This window comes from Halichoeres trimaculatus, unplaced genomic scaffold (assembly GCF_033239565.1).
Source record: "Halichoeres trimaculatus isolate MK-OKI-2021-1 unplaced genomic scaffold, fHalTri1.1 fHalTri1_scaffold_13, whole genome shotgun sequence".
Classification (NCBI taxonomy): Eukaryota; Metazoa; Chordata; class Actinopteri; order Labriformes; family Labridae; genus Halichoeres; species Halichoeres trimaculatus.
Genome location: NW_027437191.1, coordinates 5,530,274 through 5,553,347, shown reverse-complemented (window position 1 = coordinate 5,553,347; position 23,074 = coordinate 5,530,274). Strand labels below are relative to the sequence as shown.

Here is a 23,074-nt window from a genome sequence, read left to right as displayed (position 1 = left end):
TATCTGGACCTTAACTAACTGGTCATGTATCCTTCCGCGCAGCGCTACTGCGCTCCTTCCCCCCTCATTCTCTCAGCTGTAGGGAATGTAAACAAGCTATGCTTCGGGCGTCGGTTGTAGCCTCATGTAAGTTTGATCAAGTATTGTAATTCTTTTGTTTGTACTCTAAGGATTGTGAGGCAGCATAGGAAATTCAAAATGAGTGACTATGACAGTGACAATGAAGTTCCATTCACTTTGGAACCAAAAGGATACCTGTATGAACCGGAGCACACAGAAGAAGAGCTGCTACAGATATGACTGAAAGGAATACAGCAGTGGCGAACCGTGAGTACTACAGCTGGGCCTTCACCTCAGCCCTCACAGCCCAGAAAAGAAATCATCACGGAAAAAAGTAGTTAACAAAAATCATTTTCATTGAATAGATAAAATAAATATAAAAAAGAGGCTTTACATAAAACAATGACTAACATTATTCAGTGAGTTTACAAAACTTACTAAAATAACCTAAAATGATGAAGAAAATGTCTTTAGTTTTTATCTTTGTCAATCTGTGTCATACATAAACTCGTTACTTTTACCCATCGAGAGTACTGGCAGGCTGCCAACACTCCTGAATATGGAGGGAGTCTCCCGTTTTTTAAACCCCTTCTCTGGCTGTTTTACTGGCTTGTGATTTCTCCTGATTGTTCCCCAACTTTAAGTATGCTTCTGTGATCGCAAATATTTTTTGAAAGTGAATCAAGTCCCGTACTTGGGCGTTATATCGAAAACTCAGAAACTATCCACCCCCTCTCTCTTAGCTGGTTTGATCCAAAGACGCTGCAGGAGACCTCAGAGACAGAGACAGATAACTCTGCTGCACTTGTTGAGGAAGAGTTGACCAGCGCCTTAGCTGTTTTCTATCTCTCTGTTATAGTGTTCACATGACATGTCGTGAGTTCAACTAACCTAGCTCTGCTCTAACGTAGCATCCTCTTCAATCAGGAGAGTTTAGAGCAGCGTTAATCATATAGTGAGAAGGCTGACTCTGAAATAGTGAAACGTGTGTCATTGTTCTGTCTGTCTTCGGTGCGTGATGCGCATACACGCTGCGTGTGTACGCAACAGCGCTCTCTCTTTAGAACAGGGGAGAGTTCAGGTGGAGCTAGCTCCACCTGAACTCTACTGACTGATCCAGTGGAAGAGAGGGAGAATTCAATCCACAATGTCTTACACAGTGCCCGTGATAGATGAAGTATTTAGACATATCCACTCGCACGAGCGCGACCAGATGAATTTTTTACTCGCACGCGCTGAAAAAATGCTAACAAGCTAGCCACAACTTCGCTCTCGTCATCTGCCATATCTTTCACCGCTCTCACCACTCTGCCCACTGTTCGGACTTCACGAAGGCCTATGCTCTTCTGTTTTTGTCCCGCCCCCCAAAAAATCAAATCGTGATTGGTCAATTTTCCTGTCTCTCTCCAAACCAAAACAGCCTGGCCTTCGTGAAGTCCTAACCACTTAACAAGCCAGCAAACCGGGCTTCGATAGAGATAACATGTTTCAAGACAGTAACCCTTTCATTACTGAAGTGAACTTTGCAGTACACTTAATTTCAAAACTTACATGATTTATTAAATGTATTTTATTCAACTAAATGAGAAATTATATATATTTATATAGATATATGATACGTAACCTATATTTTTTTGGTCCAGATTTTTTAAGGCCTTCTCTGAAGGCCTAGAAGTCCCTGAAGGTTCCCCACTGGAAAACAGAGGAGACAACCACGGTCACTGAGTATTTCTGACTCTATCTTGATGTCCAGTTAGCCCTGTTAGCGCCTATTTCCTCGTCACTAGCGATTACAGTCTTACTGAGGGAGAGGAGACAACTTTCTACTGTATCTAATGTCCTTAGGGGTCACGTAGAGCTCATACAACCCCACTTCAAAAAAACTGAACTATCCCTTTAAGGCCTCTGAGACCTTTTTGTTTCTGGATTTTTCTGAAAGGCCGGATGTTTTCTTTACCTCAGGGCTTTTTGATTGGCCTCAGACTGTAGACCTTAATCTGTGTTCAGCTGGAGATGAGTAAAGATGCTGTGATTAAAGTCATTCCGAGAAAAACATGAAGAAATCTGAGCTGAAACAAACCTTGAGCTCCTTTTTTATGTGTTGTTGGCTGAACAAATAAAACTCTCTTATATCGACCAGAAGTTCCTGCTTCTTGTCACCAACAGCTTCAGATAGGCACGTTCAGAGTTGGTCTGTGTTTCAGAAAGTGTCCCATCAGAGAGAGACCTTGTTGACCTTCTTGTCACAGAAGAAGACGAGTCATTTCAGACTCAGGGTTGGTGTAAAAAGAACATCAACAGAACAGAACAACAGAAAAACCAGAACTCTTCCATCGGTATGAACAAACTAAACTGATGTTGTCTGTTTGGTTTCAGCTGGCGTTTGAATCTCTGTCAGTGATCATCAACGCTCTCACTCTGCTGGAGGTGGGACAGGTGTCTGTGTGCAGGTGAGTGTGTGCGAACGCTGTGATATACAAATACAAAGAAACACAAAGAATGGTGTTGATGAAGGTAGAAGACAAACACATAGACCTCACACTTCATCACATCCTTCTCTCTAATCTTACTGAGAGTCTAACTCTGAGTTTCTGCTCGTGTCCAGTTTTGGCGAGCAGGTTCAGCTGCTGCACCCGTTCCAGCAGCAGTTCAACGACGAGTCGGGGGCCCGGATACTTCGACTCTGTCAGTTCCAGCAGAAGAAGACGAGAATAGCTCAGGTAAGGATTTACTTTAGAGAAACTTTTGTTCTTAAGTTTGTGAAAACTTTTGTTAGTTTTTAATATTCTGAGACATCTAGATGTTCCTAGAGAAAAATGAAGCAAGGAAGGAAGACCTCGATGTTTGAGATGTTTCAGTTCTTATCTTGAAACTGTTCAATTTTTTACTTTATCAGAAGAGAATACAAGTGTGAGTAAAAAAAACGTTTATACAAATTATCCATTATTTGTACACTTGCTGAAATGATGATGTTGTCACATGAAGATCTCCTGACTGGTTCATGACATGTTGAAGGGTTGGCCTCAAACACCAAGGTCTAATCATAGCTCCACCCTCAACAGGCCTCCAGAGGGCTGGCAAATCAAAAAGAAGAGGGGGTTTGTAGAGCGGGGACCCTTAAAGAGACAGCAGCTAAACCAAAGTGTCTCTGACAGAAGCTGAAATAAGGGTTTTTTAAAACACCAGTGTGAGGAAAATAGGATTTTTTTTTGAGCTGTAAATCATGTTAAGATACTACGTGGTACCTGTAGGGACAAAATTAAATCTAAACGGCCCATTTTTAACCAACCCAGAAGAATCCGTGATCATCATAAAGGATACAGTGTGCAACCATACTCACTTTGAAGGACCCGTACTCAGTAGGGATGGGTATTGCTGACTGGTTCCTGTTAAGAATGGATTGGAAATGGTTCGATCCATCAACATCATCAGCCTTTATCCTTCATTATTCCCTTGTCGGTTCTTGATATTGCGGCAGAGTGGCAGGACCTTAAGCTGTTTGCAAAGGTTTATACCTATTTTTATCTATTTATGTCCAGAGGTATCCAGATCCATTGACTAATTTCAGATTAATTTTCCCTCAAACCCCCAAAAATGCTGTTGACACAGAAAACCTGTACAGCCTACTCCAGGAGGAATTGATGAAGAATTGGATCAAAAAGCAGAATGGATAATGGCATCAATAAAGTTTTACTAACACACCCATACTGATATTAATCAGCGGTGAGTCATGTTAGCTGACTGTGTGTATGAGCAGTTCCCTACATCCACCTGACAGGAGAGTCTGTTGTTAGCCTCTAGCTAACGAAAAGTAAAAATTTTGTTTCATTGTCTTTCTAATAAAAGCATTTTTAAACCTACTTAAAAACAGAGGCTTTATGCCTACTCAGTTTTTCATGTAACCTTAGTTTGTATTAAAAAATTTGTATCTGGGTGTCATGATTGATGACCAGCTGACCTTTAAGGTTTATGTGGCTTCAATTTCACGGTCTTGTGGATATGCCCTCTATAACATCAGAAGGATCAGACCATACCTGACACAACAGGCCACGCAGTAGTACTAGTACAGGCCCTTGTGGTATCACGCATCGACTACTGCAAGTCCCTCCTAGCAGGCCTTCCTGCGTGTACATTTAAACCTCTGCAGATGATCCAGCATGCAGCAGCACGTCTAGTCTTTAACCAGCCCAAAACAGCACACGTCATCCAGCTGTTAATCTCGCTCCACTGGCTTCCAGTAGCAGCTCGAATCAAATTCAAAGCTCTTCTTATGGCTTAAAAAACATTGACAAGAATGGCTCCTGCCTACCTGGGGTCCCTCATTCAGGCATACATTCCCTCTCAGCCACTACGCTCTGCTTGTTCACACATACTCACATGACTGCATTTCTCTCAGCCACAGTTTTAGCTGTTTCTTAAATGTTTGTTGTGTGGGACCACAGACGGATTTCTGCCAAATGGTGTAAAACTTTGAAAATTAAGCAGGATGGTTTAAAGAATTTAAAATTTGAGAAATTTAATAGATTATATTTGTCAAGTATTCGGCAATGATGGTGAGAAAAAGGTCTGTAGTCTAAAATTTTCACTGCCTTTTTGTAGCATGATTCAACAGGCTTAACGACAGAGAGGTCTGTGCTTCTGTTAAGCACTCCCAAAGAACATTGCAATCAGAAACCCTCATTTTATATATTTTTTTTGCTAATGTTTTGATCTAAGATTGATAAAATATACCTAGGTTCAGTTTTTACCTCGTAGCCTCAGTTTAACATTGAGACACTGAACACATCAGAGTCTATCTTCACCTCTCGACTCTCTCTTCATTTCTCCCCTCTGCAGTTTTTGGAAACGTCGACTAAAATGTTTGTAGCAGCTCGACAGCAGGTTCCTGGATCTCTGAACTCAGGTAAAGACTCACCTGTGTCTGGAAGAAGCAGCACAGTCAGTGGAGAGCCTGAGAGCTGATCTCATAGCAACACAAGCTGTTATGTGTCAAATTAGTCAAAGATTGTTGTTAGACTTAATGTGAGACATGCTTACCTGACCAGTCCAGAAAAATATCTTATTTCAAGACATCAAAGAGACAAAATCTAAAAAAACTAAAATTTCTTAAAAAATGCAGATTGGGTGAGAAAAATTTTCTTGGCAGGTAAATTGAAAAAATGATAACAATGTCTTGATATAGGAAACTTCACAATACATTTTTTTAACTCGCTGGTACATATATTTTACTCTTTACAAGAAATTCAGGTGCCATTTTGTCTTTCAATATCTTGAAATAAAACATCTTACACTTTCTTACATTTGTTTTACTGTGGTTTTATGTGCATTTTTTTATCCTGCACATTTGATTCATCAACATGAAGATTTATACTACCAACCTAAAGCTGTCTCTAGATGAAGATGAGATAATCCTTTATTCAGCCCATGAGAAAATTTACTAAATGAGAACATTCTAACTCATAAACATGCCCATGTTCATCATCAAGCACTGATCTCTGCTTAAGTATAATTATTAAAAAAATGAAATAAATATAGGCACAAGACTTCTAAACTTTCCTGCATGCACACGAACACATTAATTTTTCACCTGCCAGCCTGCAAGTGAAATATCTGTGGCTGCTGGTATAGCTACAAGTAAATGGGGGATGTTCACGTCATGCAAACGGTGTGGATGTGTTCATGTGCTCGTAAAACACATCTAAAACAGTTTAATTGCAGTTCTTGACTATAACACAGCTGCACGTTAATGTATAAATGCATATGCCCTGATCTCGTCCACAGAGACGGCTCAGCTGCTCCTCATCGTGTCCGACGGGAGAGGTTTGTTCCTGGAGGGAAAGGAGCGTGTGATGGCTGCTGTCCGAGCTGCACGCAGCGCTAATGTGTTCGTAATCTTTGTGGTGCTGGACAACCCCAACTCACGGGTAAGTAAACGTGAATATCAGCTCAAGAATGGGAGATATCCAGACTCAAATGAACCATGAACAAATTTGCTTCAAGGGACCTTGGGGACTTCCTAAGTAACCTTGAAAAAGTCTCCCTCCTTTAAATATACCTGATCACAAAACACACTTTAAGATGAGGTTATCAAACCAAAAAAAGGTTGTTTCTAAATGATATCTTTTAGCTTCCAGATCAGGTCAGGGAGGATCGAATGGATTTACAGCACGTCACAGTCTCTATGACAACACCACTTTGGCTGATGAAGTTTAGCAGTGAGAAGAGAGATCTGTGTTTTTCTGATCTGTTTGTGCTAATGTTGATTCCAACCCACATGCACTTGCTGGTCTGACTTTGGTGCAGAGACTCTGGTGTTGGGTCTAAACAGAATCAATGACTATGGAGCTATTAGTGTGGCAGTTAGCCTGTTAGCTTAAAGTGATACTCCGGGATGGAACAAGTTGGGTCCTATCACAAGCTTCAGGGCAGAAATTACCCCTACAGCAGTGTTTTTGTGCAGCAGAAGCCCAGAGCGCTCGCACCAAACACCCCCTCCCTGCTCGTCAGCCGGTTTCCTCTGCACTCAGACGGGGCCATATTTTACTGACCAAAAACACAAATAAACGGACTCCCACTAAAAAAGTCTGATATCTGTCTGCATTCACGCTTTATTTGGAGAATTTTCAGCGTGTTACTTTCACACAAAAACACCACTAAATAATGCTCTAGTTCTCATCCAGGAGTTTAAAAGTGATTGTGAAAAAGTCTCTCCTCAAAATGAATGATAGTAATCCACACTTTAAAATAAGATTATTGGCGCCAGTGCAGGTTATTTCAAAATGCTACTTCATAGCATCTTTGTAGCTTCCTGTTGGATGTGTCCAAGTCTCTATGACAACACCACGCAGGTTGATGAAGTTTAGTATTGAGGAGAGAGATCTGTGTTTTTCTCTACTGAAAATGATTTCTGTGATTAATTTTGTAGTGATGGTGGACACTGGAGCCTAACTGTCCGACAGAAAAAGGACAGAAGAGCAGAAGAAAGAGAAACAGGAGAGAGATAGAGCATGAGTTAAAGGCTAACACAGGAGCTAAACTGTTTGTGCTAATGTTGATTCCAACCCACAGTCAGCAGTTATTCTGCAGTGGTCTGTTCAAACTTGAGAGTCTATCAATAAAATAAAGAGTGAGGTTACGTTAGCTCTGATTGGTAGATGACTGGCAGGACATAACCAGGATTCACTAACATTACACATTACAGACACGTCTTAGAGCACAGGGCTGTGAGTAGGACAGAAGAGCCGGCTACTGAACTACAGTACAAAGTTTCCTTGTTGCCACGTTTCAAACAACAGCACTACATAACTGTTGATAAATACCTTACTTCGTTGCGTTGTGCAGGGTAAGAAGTTGTCCAGATCAAAGAAAGGTTGTTTAAAAAGATCTGATCTTGCTTCCTTCCAAAAAGGAACACACGCCTTGTTGAGAGTCACGTCTTCAGGACAGTGTGTGCGAGACTCCAGGCCAAAAGGTGGCGCTGCTGTCTAAATTAAAACAGATCCTCCTCACCACATCTTTAACAAAGTCGAAGTTTTATAGTTTACTTGCAATTTGAAAATGTGCAATTACAAGTGAAACAGGAAGTTTCCACACGATAAGAAAGTAGAGGATGGATAAATTATAAGTTAAGGTTATGTTTGAAGGCCAAATGTAAATACATTTTTTGTTTTATTGTAAGGACAATGCAGTTTGAACTTGTAATCGCCTTTTCAAGAACGTAAGCCTAGGGATGGGTACCAAAATAGGTACTTCTATAGGTACCAACCGAATTCTGTCAAAAGTACCGGGTACCGATTCACATAAAATCAAAAGGTACCATGTTTAGGTACCTAAATGCATCCTTGTTACTGTAAGGAAGTGGAAGAGTAGGAGATTTTCCATGCTGGACATGAACACAACATTGCAAGGTTAAATACCAAAGATTGAATATGTTAAACTGAAACATTTGTATATTTTATTGTAAAAAATTGATATTTCTTTAGCACATTTACACAAAAAAGTACCGAAAATTGGTACCGTTGAGTACTGGTACCGATTATCGGTACTGTATCGTTTCAAATGTGAAAGGTACCCATCCCTACTTTAGCCACCAAAATGTGTTCTGATCTCGTTTTTGTTACCTCTTGTTGACGATGTTTTTGTTCCCTCCAGGACTCCATTCTGGACATCAAGGTTCCCATTTTCAAAGGACCAGGAGAGCTCCCAGAGATACGCTCCTACATGGACGAGTTCCCCTTCCCCTTCTACGTCATCCTGCGAGACGTCAACGCCCTTCCGGAGACGCTTAGCGACGCACTCAGACAGTGGTTTGAACTGGTTACAGCAGCCGACCAATGAGAAGCCATCGTTCCCAGGCAGCACAAGAACAACTGCACAACAAATCCACTGCTGCTGGTCTCAGCCCACAGAGAAACGACAAATTGTACATGTGCCTTTACTTTCTGATTTTTACTGTAGATTTTAGTGGATCTGAGAGCAGTCTTGGCTGTTTTTGTCCTTGTTATCAGGGGATTCTGTTCTTTGTTGAGGATTGCTTTAACTTGCACGTCTGAGATGAAACGGTAGAAACATAATGTGATCCCCCTGTGTGTGAAACTCCTCAGTGAAGAGTCAGTGAATACCTCCCTTTGTATCATAGCTCTGAAATCATATTTGTGTGTGTGGATGTTAGTCGGTGTTCCACAGATCATCATCATCCATCTTCAGCGTGAACACAGGAGCAGACGTGACCAACAGTAGCATGTGGGTGAGGTCCAGACTCACTGAAGGAACTCAAAATGTGCCTTGGAGAGGAGGACAGTGTTTGATCTCACTTCACTCCTGATGAGCTCTCAGCTCTGACAGGATCTCTCATGCACTTTGAAGCACAGGGACTTCAGATCCCACTTTTGATAACTGAAATGCCGCGTACAGTATCAGACATATCTGCAGTGTTCATCCTGAGAGCTCCTCACTGTTTGTTAGGAGTAGATGTAAATGTTTCTCACCTCTGTGTCTTGTAACGTGCTGTTACATGTAAGCAGACATGTTTTAGAGGTTGTTTCTTCATTGCATCATGTGCTAAACATCCTGAAAATAAACAGTTTACTGGTTGCTCTGTTTGCTCTTGTGCACTTAGACTTGACTAGAATATAAAAACATTTTCCATCGAGTTTCAGGAACCAATACTGTTAAAAGAGCTGTCTCATAGCATGAGACGGAGTCTACAACCCACACAAGTGGCTCAGATAGAGCAGCTCATCCAGGATGGCACATCAATACCAGCTGTGGCAAGAAGGTTTGCTGTGTCTGTCAGCGTAGTGTCCAGAGCATGGAGGCGTTACCAGGAGACAGGCCAGTACATCAGGAGACTTAGAGGAGACCGTAGGAGGGCAACGACCCAGCAGCAGGACCACTTCCTACTCCTTTGTGCAAGGAGGAACAGAGGAGCACTGACAGAGCCCTCAAATGTGCATGTGTCTGCTCAAAGGGTCAGAAACAGACTCCATGAGGGTGGTATGAGGGCCCGACGTCCAGAGGTGGAGGTTGTGCTTACTGCCCAGCACCGTGCAGGATGTTTGGCATTTGCCAGAGACCACCAAGATTGGCAAATTTGCTACTTTTCTCAGATGAAAGTAGGTTCACACTGAGCTCATGGGACAGACGTGACAGAGTCTGGAGACGGCATGGAGAACGTTTTGCTGCCTGCAACATCCTCCAGCATGACCGCTTTGACAGTGGGTCAGTAATGGTGTGGGGTGGCTTTTCTTTGGAGGGCCATACAGCCCTTCATGTGCTCTCCACAGGAAGCCTGACTGCCATTAGGTACCAAGATGAGATCCTCAGACCCCTTGTGAGACCATATGCTGGTGCGGTTGGCTCTGGGTTCCTCCTAATGTAAGACAATGCTAGAGTTCATGTGGCTGGAGTGTGTCAGCAGTTCCTGTAAGACAAAGGCATTGATGGTGTGGACCGGCTCGCCCGTTTCCCAGACCTGAATCCAACTGAGCACATCTGGGACATCATGTCTCGCCCCATCCACCAACACCACGATGCACCACACACTGTCCAGGAATTGGCGGATGCTTTAGTCCAGGTCTGGGAGGACATCCCTTGGGAGACCATCCGCCACCTCATCAGGAGCATGCCCAGGCGTTGTAGGGAGGTCATACAGGAACGTGGAGGTCACACACAATACTGAGCCTCATTTTGACTTGTTTAAAGGACAGTACATCAAAGTTGGATCAGCCTGTAGTGTGTTTTTCCACTTTAATTTTGAGTGTGACTCCAAATCCAGACCTCTATGGGTTAACAAAATTTGATTTCCTTTGATAATTTTAGTGTGATTTCGTTGTCAGCACATTCAACTATGTAAAGAACAAAGTATTTAAAAGAATATTTCATTCATTCAGATCTAGGATGTCTCATTTTAGTGTTCCCTTTAATTTTTTTGAGCAGTGTATAACCAGCCAAGGGGGAAGTTTTGTGTTATTTTTCTCCCCAAGGAGGCAGTTCAGTGTGCTTTGGCTCCTTATCCTCATCATCTGCCTCTCCACTTTCTGTCCCTTTTTCTAAAAGTGATCCACTCTGATCTTCATCCCTCACACCACTGTTCTTCTTCTTCCTCTCTCTCAGTGATAAAATGTGAAAATCTCAAGGTTAAACTCCTTGTATAATATTCTACTTTAGGACCACAAGTAGCCTAACATGAAACCAGAAAAGATCAATCACATGCCCTACAAGCCCTTATGTTCTGACTCCCTGTTTACACTGTCCTTTTTTTTTCTTTTTTAACCCACTTTGACGGTAATGATGCATTCTGACGTGCAGCTTTATAATATCAGATCAACTTTTATTGATCCCATGATTTCTTTTTAAAATCTCAGAAGTAATATATAGTTGATTTATTTGTTTGAAAAAATAGTGATTTGGAATATGTATGTAGCAAAATGTGAGTTCAGTTTCTGGACTTTAAATGGCTCTCATTTTGTAATGATACATCAAAACTGGATCGTTTTCACTAACTGTCCTTCACAAGGTCTGCTATTACCCCTGTAGTGGAATGGTTGATTGACTATTTGTTTTGACCTTTCCAGGCTATTCTGAAAAAATTACCTCCGTTTTATTATTATTATTTTACTTTTAAGGGCTCTTTTTTTAAATAATACATCAGAATTGTCCAGGTTTTTCGAAAAGGTTTTATTTTGAAATCACATACAGTCATCAATTATTTAATGTTTTGTTGCTCACTGACAAACTGATTGCAAAACTTGGGCGTGAGTTTCATTCTGAAGTTCCGTCAGGCCGACCATTTTACCGCAATACCCAGGATAAACGCGCATCGAAAATCAAATGAGGGCTGGCCAGACCGTCTTTTCCGAAGTGAGATCTGCTTGACAGCTGTCAGTGACGCGTCCACACTGCCGGAAATTAACAAAGAAGAAGACATCACCGTCTCCTTTTTATTATTTGACTCTTGGATATGCAGAGATGTCCAGATTCAAGGATCTTGAAGATTTATTCGAGCGGCGGCTGCTCGCTGCTGTTATCAGAGACATGGACGAGCAAAGAACACCGTCTGGATACGAAGAGGAGCTCCAGCGCCAAAGAGAACTACTGGGTGTGATTTTAATCCCCGAGATAAAGCTGCACAGAGCAGGTTGGTTTCTGAACATGTGTGTGATAATGTTTAGGGGAATCGAGCCCGTAGCTAAGGTTCAAAGACGTAAGCTCTGATCTAACAGTTAGTCCATGTATACACCACTATAAACTCCTCTCTAATGTGGAGTCTAATGTGGATTTGATTGGTCAAAAATAAAGTTGATGCTAGTTTTCTGTGTGAAAAAAACAGATAGTATAAGGAATATCAGCAAACAGAACAAAATAAAAAACTGTTTTATCCGCTTTGCGTCTACTACCAACCCGATATGTAAACCGTTGGCAAAACTACTGAGCAGGATACTTTTTTATTGGATTATTTATTTTGTTGAAACACGGAAGAAGTCCGGAAGTGATATATCCTAGTTTAGTGTTACACAAGTATATGTGTGTTATGCGTATTTGAAACGTCGTCAAACAAAGGCCTCATTCTCATTCTACAGCTGGACCCTCTTGGCGAGAGTTTAATCACAGTCAAAACCAGCACAGGGTGAATATCCTCCATGCTAACATGCTAACTGTGGTGCTGCACACAAAGATGGCGGCTTGTCTCTTCCTCCTCTGAGCTGTGTGTCAATTCAGCTGGGACCCGGCCTTCATAGCCTGCGTAGACCTCAAAGACTGATCTGAATTGAGACGGTCTCGTTTACTTCTGTCAATGATTCAATGAAAAAAAAAAAAAAAAAAAAAAGAGACGGTCTGGTCTACGAAGCATTTCCTGTTTGTCACCCTCGACGTCACACAACGCCACCCTCACCTGTCAGGCTTACATTACTTTCAAACACACGTAAACCAAAACCTCACATTTGAAGCAGTATTTTGTTACTATAATTTTTATTACTTTGCGTTTTTATAATAATAATAATAATAATAATAATAATGATAATAATAATAATAATAGTTGTTATTATTATTATTATTATTATCATTATTATTATTATTATTATTATTACTATCTTTAATGATATAGAACCACCATTTACATGACAGTAAGGCAACAACGTACATTTTCAACATTTGATCAAGTGCTGGGGGTATGATGATTAAAAGAAGTATAAAATACAAGCTGCTGAAATTATTTAATGTCTTTTTTGAATTCCCTCTTAAAAAAAACAATAATTAAAAAAACACCAAGTAAGTTTTTTTCCCAAGTGAATTTACATTTATGAACATATTTTTATATAATAATGAGAAGATTGATAAAGAACTGTTTTTCCTCAGTATATTACTTGAAAAGAGCCCAAACAACACATTTTCACACAGAAAAACAAAAAAAAAATCTTTTATGTCTTAGAAACACAATCACATTGTTGTTGCCAGAAATCCTTCATATCTGGATAAAACAGGACTCCTTTTGGAGTTTGGCCGTGTCCATCATGTTTGGTGTTCTTGAGCAATGAATCTTGGGATATGTGAGGCTATGAAGGATTCACCGAACCCGTCCTTCACGGCCCCCAAAATGGAGGATGGATTCGTCGGCTGCATTTGGAGGAGCCTCCGTATTGGAACAGCCTCCGACGTACCGCTGTGACGTAATCGGTCTACAAATCCAGCCTCCGTAGGCTGAATTGGGACACGGCTCATTTTAACCAAGAACTAATGGCTGCGACCTGCGGGAAGGCGGGGCTAGACATCCAGCCCCACCTTTGTCACCTACGTCACCTACGTCCAGCCCCGCCCACATCCACTACGCCATTGTGGTTTGTTCAGGGACAGTTGGGATTTCAGAAACTCGATTGAAACAGGATACTATTTGACTGAAGGCTGACTTAGAAATAAAAAAAACATTCAATGAACATGAATGAACATGAAAACTATTTGTTTTTGACAGCGATACATTGTGTTTTTACAAATAAAAAGGTTTTTTACCGTTTATCACACTAACGGAAACCCACAAGGAGAATGGTCTAGCAGAATGCTAAGGAGTGGAAAAGTGAGTGACTGTCAGTTTATTAATCAGTTACTCACAATCATGTAAGCTACATCAATCAACACATTTTTATATAATCAGTCAAAGATCACATTATATAATTTACTTATCTTCCAGTGATGTATCAGACCAAAAAAAGTTTTTACCACTATTTAGCCAACATATTCATTCAAATTGTTACCAACAGAACTTACCTTTGCCAACCTCCTGACCAGACCTCTCTCTACAATTACATTTCTATAGAGAGCATCCAGTACACCACCATCTTTAGTACTATTTTATTTTTATTATATCTGACCTTATATCAGAATGTGTGAACAAGTGTTAGTGATAGCAAATAATTGAAACTAAAGGAAAAGCTGTTCTATTATTTAGCAACAATGAACAGACTCTTCTGATCAAATTATGGAAGCAATAGCAGGTCAGGCTAAACATGATACTATGAATGCAGCCTCCAAGCAGACCAAGCGATATCCCTGCAAAAAATGTACAATTATTATCTTTTCATCCTGCAATTAAGAAGGGAAAATGTCTACCACTGGCGTTTTTTTGTTTTATTTTATCCATCAAGATGTTATGAAGTGGATGATCCTGGTGGTTGTTCTGAACGGCCTCTCACACCTTCTGTGTACATGTCTCCACCACCAAGTAGCTTACCCAGCTGCCCTGCATCTTTGTGTGTGATGCAGCCTCCCCAACAGACTGCAGCATAAAACAACACACTTGCCACCACAGACTGATAAATCATCTATTACAGATGTTTCAACAATTTATTCAAACAAAATAATACAAAACATGAACAGTTGACTGAAATTCTTCTTCTTCACTGTCCACTCCTTAAAGGAAAGCATAACGTCAATAAATTTGGACACAAAAGTAGAATTTTTGTCAATGATAACTACAGTTATTGTTTAGTCATGAACACATTTACTCAGTCTGGAAGAACTAGAGGAAGGATAAGTATTAGTTGAGTATTTGTTGAATATAACTGATAACTTGTAGTCATTTTGTTTTTAAAGTAAAAAAGGTAACATTGCTAAGAGTCTTCACTCTGGAACGCCAGCACAAATTTGGCAGAACTTTGAACAAAAGCCAGGGTGAGTACATTCAGAGTAGATTCCCTGCAGCTCCCCTCTCTTCCCCCTTCCTGCATAGCCTGTGGGCAAATAAAAGATTAATTAACTAACAGTGCTTATTGGAGGCCCAACTTCATTTTTATCTATGTGCAACAGGTCTGCATTGGAGGCTGCATTTGCAGATGTGGTATTCTGCAAGACAAAATATTTATTACATTAGAGCCATTGACAGCCTCACACACAATGCACATGTACTTGTGATGGGGAGGTGAAAAGGGAGGGGTTGGGGTAAAAGTTATTATGTGATATGTTAAAGTAAAATAAATTAAATCAGTAAATTCAGACCATACCTCCATGGTTGACTGCTCCGGATAAATGATTCTGTAGATGGTAAAGACATTTATGATTTTGTTGGGTCTGGAAAGGACAACATGGACAATGGTATTCCTCTGCTGGAGGAAAAACAGTCACTCGGAAATGGGTGGGATGCTTTGGACATATCCACACACAAAAAAAGAAACAACTGACCATTAGTTTCAAGACACACAGGGCCTATTTAGTATTAGTGTTCTTTTACATTCCAGTTAAATCATTTAGTCAAATAAGTGTTAACTACAACATTAACACGTTAGGTTACTTTTTTGTAACATTACATGATGTAACTATTTCATGTAACTTCCAAGTTCATCACTTTTGACATACGCAATGAAAATGACAGACAGACACAGACATACACACGCGCATACACACACACACACCGCTAAATTGGGGTTGCAACCTTTGGTTACAACAACAATGCTAATGCTAACACTAATGCTAACAACGCTGACGCTATTATCGCGTAGGATAATGTTACCACACAAGCTAAATGTTGACCATTAACCTGCCAAAATAACCTAAAGCTATACAACAGTAATATGTAGCAACAGAATCGCCATGAGATATGAATAAAGTTTCATTCATTGCATTTATTGTAGCAATGTGATTTCACTCACCGACATGAACCATCTTGACACCGAAGCACGATGGGAAGAGGTGGAGTAATCTGGGGAGGATTTCTATATTTGGAATTGTTGGGCGGGGCTGGACCTTTGTGGGCGGGACTGGACGTCCAGCCCCGCCTTCCCGCAGGCTGCAGCCGTTACCTTCTCATTTTAACGTTTGTAAGTTGTTTTTCAAGAGCCCTTTGCCTTAAAGAATTCTGTACAGTAAGCTTTTCAAACACCTGTAAACCAAACCTTACAATTGAACACAGGGGATTTTTTTATATTATTGATAAAGTATAAAACCACGATTTGATTAAACAGAGTCTAGCAAATATATATATTTTTAACATTTAAACAAGCACTAGGGGGGATATTACATCAAACAAAACTTTTTGCATACAGTGCAATCTGTTAGCATTTTCCTGAGTTTTGAATTGAGTGAATGTATTGTTTGAATTCCATTAACTTCACAGCCTGACATCACTTCCTTCTGACGGTGGAGAAGTAGAGCTTCCTAGAGAGTCCACTGAGAGTGGAGGTCTGCAGCTGGGCCCCTCTCTCCAAAGCAGAACCTGTTGACAGGTGTTAAGAACATTAGCTTTTGACTGCTTGCGTTGGGATCTGTCAAAATCCACATGAAGTATCTTTTGAGGAGAACACTGTTGCACCAGCCAGCTTTGGAACAAGGGTCTTCCAGTGTAGGGAAATGAAACACTCACATTTCACTGCTTTGATTGAGCGCTTCACATCCACAAATACTCTCAACTCTTCTCTTTTCCTCTTTTCCTTGGGAATCATTGGGGCGCCAATCAGTGGGCTCAGTGGCCTTCTTTATTATGCCCATGTCCGTCATATACTCCTGTTAGGTCTCAACTTTGAGCAGGAGGGGGAAAGGGTTGCAGTGTGGTGTTAAACCAAAGGGCTCGGAGTCTGCTTTCAGTTCACTTTTCAAGGGATCACACTATAGTATAACCACGTAACAGTCAGACCCAAAAACTAAGGAGAAATGTGACTCCCAGAATCTAATAAACTTGCTCTAACTGAGCTGCTGAGGGAGAAACAAACACTGCACTGCAGACTGTCTCTGGTCTGTTCCTCTTTGGTGACTAAACTTACAGTACTGTACCAGATCATATAATCTTTGGTTAACAGGTGTTTGTAAACAGGTGAACACCTTCACCTTTCATCACTAAGATGATCTAATATCTCATTAATATCTGTTCACTGTGTCCTGCAGATGTTCAGCTACTAATGGTGAAGAAAGAGGACCTCCCCCCTGAGCAGCAGGAGAGGAGCCCCTATCCAGACCAGGAGGATGATGAGTCCCCACTCATTAAAGAGGAACAAGAGGAACTGTGGACTGGTCAGAGCAGAGAGCAGCTTCAAGAACTGGAGGAGGCTGATACCAAGGTCCTGTTTCCTTCAGTCCATATGAAGAGTGAAAATGATGAAGAGGAACCTCAGTCCTCACTGCTTCATCAGAGACTAACTGACCATATGGAAACAGCAGCTGGTGGAGAGGACTGTGGAAGACCAGAACCAGAGAGGAGCTCAGATCCAGAAAGAAATTCACAACCAGAGATTGAGGTTAAGACAGAAGCCTCCTCAGATTCTGAACCAGAGACTGAAGACTCCTTAGACACTGGATCAGACACTGAAGATGAGGCAGATGACTGGAAGGAGACCAGAGACAGTCTTAAAAGATTAAAATCTGCCAAGAACAAAAGAGCAGAGACTGTAAAGTCACAAAATTGTCCTGAGCCTGGTAAAACCAATCATGTGGTTCCTCTAACAAGTAAGAGACCTCACATCTGCTCAGAATGTGGAGAAGGATTTCGTTTCAAAACTGAGTTGGGAATACACAGGTTAATTCACACTGGAGGAAAACCTTTCAGCTGTTCTATATGTGGCAAAAGTTTTACCCTAAAAACAAGACTGAATCAGCATGTGGTCATTCATGCAAAAGAAAAACCGTTAAGCTGCTCTGAATGTGGAAAAGGATTTAACCACAAGTCAAATCTAAAGGTACACATGGCTGTTCATTCAAAAGAAAAACCTTTCAGCTGTGCAGAGTGTGGAAAAAGATTTTCTCTTAAGACAGGTTTAAATAATCACATGTTTGTCCACGGCAGAGAAAAACCTTTCAGCTGTTCTCAATGTGGGAAAAGATTTCCTCATAAAACATCATTGAGAAATCACATGTTAATTCACTTGCAAGAAAAACTTTTCAGCTGTTCTATATGTGGTAAAAAATTTAACTCAAAAGGAAATCTGACTGTTCATATGGTCATTCATGAAAAGGAAAAACCTTTCAGCTGTTCTGAATGTGGAAAACGATTTAACCACAAAACAGATCTGAATGCACATATGTTTTTTCATTCAAAAGAAAAACCTTTCAGCTGCTCAAAATGTGAAAAAGGATTTACTAATAAAGGAGCTCTGACTAAGCACATGTTAATACATAGTGATGAAAAACCCTTCAGCTGCTCTGTATGTGGAAAAAAATTTAACCAAAACTCAAGTCTCACTTCACATTTGTTTGTTCACTCAAAAGAAAAACCTTTCAGCTGCTCAGTGTGTGGAAGAGGATTTATCCGCAAATCAGATTTGGACACACACGTGATTGTCCACACTGAGGGAAAACCTTTCAACTGCTCTAAGTGTGGAAAAAGATTTGCCCTTAAATCAACCCTGAGGAAACATATGTTTATTCACTCAAAAGAAAAAGCCTTCCTCTGTGCAGAGTGTGGAAGAGGATATCGCAGTAAAGTAGAATTGGACAGACACATGTTGGTCCACACTAAGGAAAAATCTTTCAGCTGTGCCACATGTGGTAAAAGCTTTCACCTGGAATCATCTTTAACTACACATATGTTTGTTCACTCAAAAGAAAAACCTTTTAGCTGTTCACAGTGTGGGAAAGGATTTACTGTCAAAGGATCTCTGAACAACCACATGCTTGTGCATACAGACAGAAAACTTTTTAACTGTACTGAATGTGGGAAAGTATTTTACCACAAAAGATCTCTCGCTACACATATGTTGCTTCACACAAAGGAAAAACCTCTCAGTTGTTCAGAGTGTGGAAAAGGATTTCTCACCAGAGGACAACTGCGCAGACACATGTTTGTCCATAACAAAGAAAAATCTTTCAGCTGCTCTGAATGTGGGAAAGGATTTCGTTGCAAATCAGACTTGAACTCACACATGATTTTCCACAGTGCAGAAACAAAATTCAGTTGTCCCACATGTGGTAAAAAATTTCACATTAAAACATGGCTGACTAGACATTTGTTGACTCACACAAAAGAAAAACCTTTCAGCTGCTCTGAATGTGGGAAAAAATTCACTTGCAAATCAACTCTCACTTCACATATGTTCATTCACTCAAAAGAAAAACCTTTCAACTGCTCAGTGTGTGGAAAAGGTTTCAGCCGCAAAACAACGCTCACTTCTCATGTGTTTGTTCACTCAAAAGAAAAACCTTACAACTGCTCTGAATGTGAAAAAGGATTCTCTGGGAAATCAGGTCTGAAAAAACATATGATGGTTCACACAAACGAAAAACTGTACAGCTGCTCAGAATGTGGAAAAGGATTTCATCACAAAAAAAGGCTGACAGCACATGATTGTCCATTAAAGAGGGACACTACTCAGCTGCTCTGAGTGTGGTGTTAGATTTCTTCTCAGGCTGACTTCAGAGCTTCACACAGAGACCCACAGTTGGGGGGAAACCTCCTCAGCTGCTCTGAATGTTGAATTCAAAATTACAAAGCATATGTTATTGAAGTTCATTGAAAGTTTGTAAAAAGTGTATAAGATATTTCATTAAATTTGTGTGGCTGCCAATACAATACATATAAGTGTCTTCATTTATAAGTCTGCTTAAAGTGGTGATTTTAGGGTTTAAGATTTTAGAGTTATGGTTCACATTGGAAAAGAGTCCTTTATTTTACATTCAGGTGCAAAAACAGCTGTTGAGAGACTGAGATGGGAGGACAGCATGAAGAGAGCGGCAATTATAGTTTTTATTAACAATATCTGTAGACAGAGAGTGACAGAAAGCAAGACAAAGAAAAGTGGCAAAAAATTCTTCTTCTGTCTCTTCATACTGGATGTGGTCTTAAACTGTCATTCCTTAACAACAATACTGCTCAAAAAGCTTGAAAAGGAAAGTTAAAAAAGGTTAATCTACTTTAGGTCAGTTTTTGTTTTTGTCTAACTTGGACTTATGCCTTCAGTAACAGGCGTGCTCATGCTGTGAAGTCCATCATATCAGGGGCTATGCTGTAGATCTCTGGTGTTATTGATTGGATTGGTTATGCCTTTCCCATTAGTTTTACCTTGATTTCTTTAACTGGGCACAAACAAACATCCGTCCTGCTGAGCTTAGGCCGAACCTTTGCTGTTGGACCATGGGATGCAGGAATTCCTTTTTTTATCTTGGTGGTCAGAGCCCACAGCAATGGTCTTTGCTAGCCATCAGTGGTCATCGTATACTGCTGCTGCTAGCCAGTCTCCATTATTAAGGCTGCTAACAGTCATTACAGTTATAGTACCCCAAGGCTCCTTCTTCATTCCTCCCTCATCACATCTTCATCCCCACCTCCCCTTCCATGTCTTTTTTCATCTCTTTCGTCAACATGAAAAGAAAAGGTTTTTTCTTCTTTGCCTTGCTTTTATCACTCTGCTGTTCCCCCTAGAAGTAGAAGGCAGCTGGGCTCAAGCACTTGGCAAGCCAACACCTGCCCACAAAAGCAGGAAAGTTTGTCTGTGAGATATCTGTGATATCTACAAATCAATTTTGCCCGACCATAATGTAAACCAGTGTTTATATGGGAATCACTGAAAAAGTGTTCAGGGAGAATCTGAGTGGAGCTGGGTGACAAAGATAATTTTTTTTTTCTTTTGAGAATCGAAACACTTCTTGACTCTACCTCCTGACATATTTTACAATCCCCGAACAAAATACACGAGAAACGAGTGAAACCTTGTTTTTAACCTCAAACAACGAATGAAAATGAAACTTTTCAGAAAAAAAGAAGACTTGAATCAGTGCTGGACTTTGACTTGACCCGGCCCACAACAACGGGACATGTTGGTAGAGTGGCAGCACCGCCCCCTGGACAGCATTGGCAGTCGACAGACTGGCAGCAGTATCTATGACAAAAATGTATGGCAAAAATCATAATCACAATTATTTTTATATTGATATTGAGATCACAGTTATTTAACATGATTATTCATTGGCTTTGGTAACATCATGAATTTATTGATCATTGACAACAGCTTTTAAGCACTGCACTGCAATGCTAAGGCTTTTTAACCAGACAAAATAATAAATTGCTTTATTGCTCAATTAATATATTACTAGTGTGCACTTGAGCCTACAGTGATATTGGTAGGCTATTTACATGTTGATATATGCAGCAGAAATATTGCTAGGTGGATCATTTATTAAGTCTCAGCACGGAGTTTCACTTTCAGCTATGTTAGTATAGGCTGTAGCACTGAACCAAAAGGATGACTTACTTTAAACAACTCGCATTTAGGCAGCGATCTACCAGTCAGCAGCTTGCTCTCTCTCTCTCTCTCTCTCTCTCTCTCTCTCTCTCTCTCGCACGCGGGCGCGAACCATCACACCACCGTTACGCAGGGTTCGCACAGGCAGTACGCAGTGCCTACTACATACTACTTTCATACACAGTATGTAGGAGGTGAATTTGAAAACAGCCTGCGTTTTCCTTGTGACATCACTCGTGTCTTTGCTCCAGTGGTTTCCATGGTGATGATAAATCTCCATTCATTTAAATGGGAGCGAAATAAAGGAATCTATTCATTTCCATTGGTCTGAAACTGCAAAAGAATTCAATAAAGCCAAAAATATTGTGATATAGACCTGAAAAGTCATTTCTGCATAGTCCTTTTTAATGGGAAATGGGCAATCAACAATGGTTGTTTACACATAAACATCTACTGTATTGACTTCAGATGTTATTTCTGTGAACTTTAACTGTATATTACTCAACTCATCATGAGCAGAGCTTCCATTTTAACCTTATAGAGACTCTGTAGCAACACTGAAAAAATATGCCCCCAAAATGGCAAAAACTCCCCCAAAATACCCTAAAAAACACCAAAAGTGGCAGCCATCTTGAATTTGAAGGTTCAAATAAGGGCAAATCATTATCCAACCCTGAAATATGTATTTCTCAACAAAAATAAGGTCTGAAAACATGTATTGTTCATCATTGTAGGTCGAGCTTTTATAAAGATCATTTCCATGACAGCCATTTTGGATTTTGGCCTCTAAAAAATTTTCCCCACCATTTTAAAAAATACACCCCGGCTAAATTTGTTTTTTAGCCCTTCTAGATGACAAATCCATTGAGAAACGGACCTTCGCTCACCGCGGTCACGTTTCGCTCCAAAATGACCCAACCAGATGTATGATCGGCGCATCAGAGCGCAGCAGAAAACGCTTCATGTGTGAACAGCCAAGCGCCATGCGTGCGGCGCCTCCGTTCCGCGCGCTAGATAACATCAGGAGCTCGCCCTTGAAAACTTGAACAATGATCTCACCTTGTCTTTGCTCATCTATTATCTCAGCCTCATCTTCAGAAGAGCCGCCAGGACTGGCCACAGCTGCTCCTGCTGCTCCTGCTGCTCCAGCTGCTGTCGCTGCGCCACTGTTTGTTTCTGAAACTGATTCATGTTGACAGCTGGCCCATAACTGTCTTTATACTACAGCTGCAAGCAGCCTGGTTGCCAACAAGCTAAGCTAAAGACTTGACGTGAGCATACAGACATCAGCAGCAGCTGTCTGGAGTGGACTACGTTAACTTTTATTAGACTTAGCATCACAAGCAAACTCGGTTCACCTTTGGGAAAGAAAGCAGTCAACAGCTGCCTCCCCTCATTCTGCCTTCTTTGTTTTTCTTCTCTCTCTTTCTTTTTGCAATAGCCTGATTTCTGCTTTTTGGGCAGCGTGATACCAATTCAATGTGGGTTCACTGGCGTTACACTTGTCACCGGTCGCTGTCAGGCGGACTAAACCATTTTGCACCTCCAAGAGGGGGCCTCCAAAATGTCCAATATGTTGGGAGGACTGTGACATGAAGTTCTTTCTCTCAGCTGATGTTATCAATATATGGAATAAAGCATGAGACAAATTCAATGGAGGGCCCACTTCATTCGAGAAAAAAAAAAAAAAAAGAAAAGAAATCAGGATTTTCATGGGTCCCTCTCCCTACTCGTCCAGCAGGGACTCATATCCACTGTGTTCCCTCCTCACTCACGGTTACAAAACAGCAAAAATGTCACTACTAAAACCATTGTCTTAAAATGTAAAGGAGCAGTTTTTTTTATTTTTTTTTATTTGGTTA

General features: G+C 40.7%; 2 protein-coding genes across 2 annotated transcripts in view; both read left to right on the top strand.

Moving 5' to 3' along the window:
- Nucleotides 1–9,147, top strand: part of mdn1 (midasin AAA ATPase 1) — a 97,584-nt gene extending 88,437 nt beyond the window's left edge. The window contains exons 98-102 of the mRNA XM_074686008.1: nt 2,437–2,510; nt 2,666–2,780; nt 4,897–4,963; nt 5,842–5,984; nt 8,212–9,147. Coding sequence (XP_074542109.1) covers nt 2,437–2,510; nt 2,666–2,780; nt 4,897–4,963; nt 5,842–5,984; nt 8,212–8,397 — 585 coding nt within the window. The 3' untranslated portion in view covers nt 8,398–9,147. The remainder of the gene's footprint in view (nt 1–2,436; nt 2,511–2,665; nt 2,781–4,896; nt 4,964–5,841; nt 5,985–8,211) is intronic.
- A 2,225-nt stretch (nt 9,148–11,372) lies between these two features.
- Nucleotides 11,373–21,479, top strand: LOC141802425 (uncharacterized). Its single transcript, XM_074685980.1, has 2 exons — nt 11,373–11,698; nt 16,927–21,479. The coding sequence occupies exons 1-2, from the start codon at nt 11,530–11,532 to the stop codon at nt 19,353–19,355; spliced, it is 2,598 nt and encodes an 865-aa protein (XP_074542081.1). The 5' UTR covers nt 11,373–11,529; the 3' UTR covers nt 19,356–21,479.
- The last annotated feature ends 1,595 nt before the right edge of the window (nt 21,480–23,074 follow it).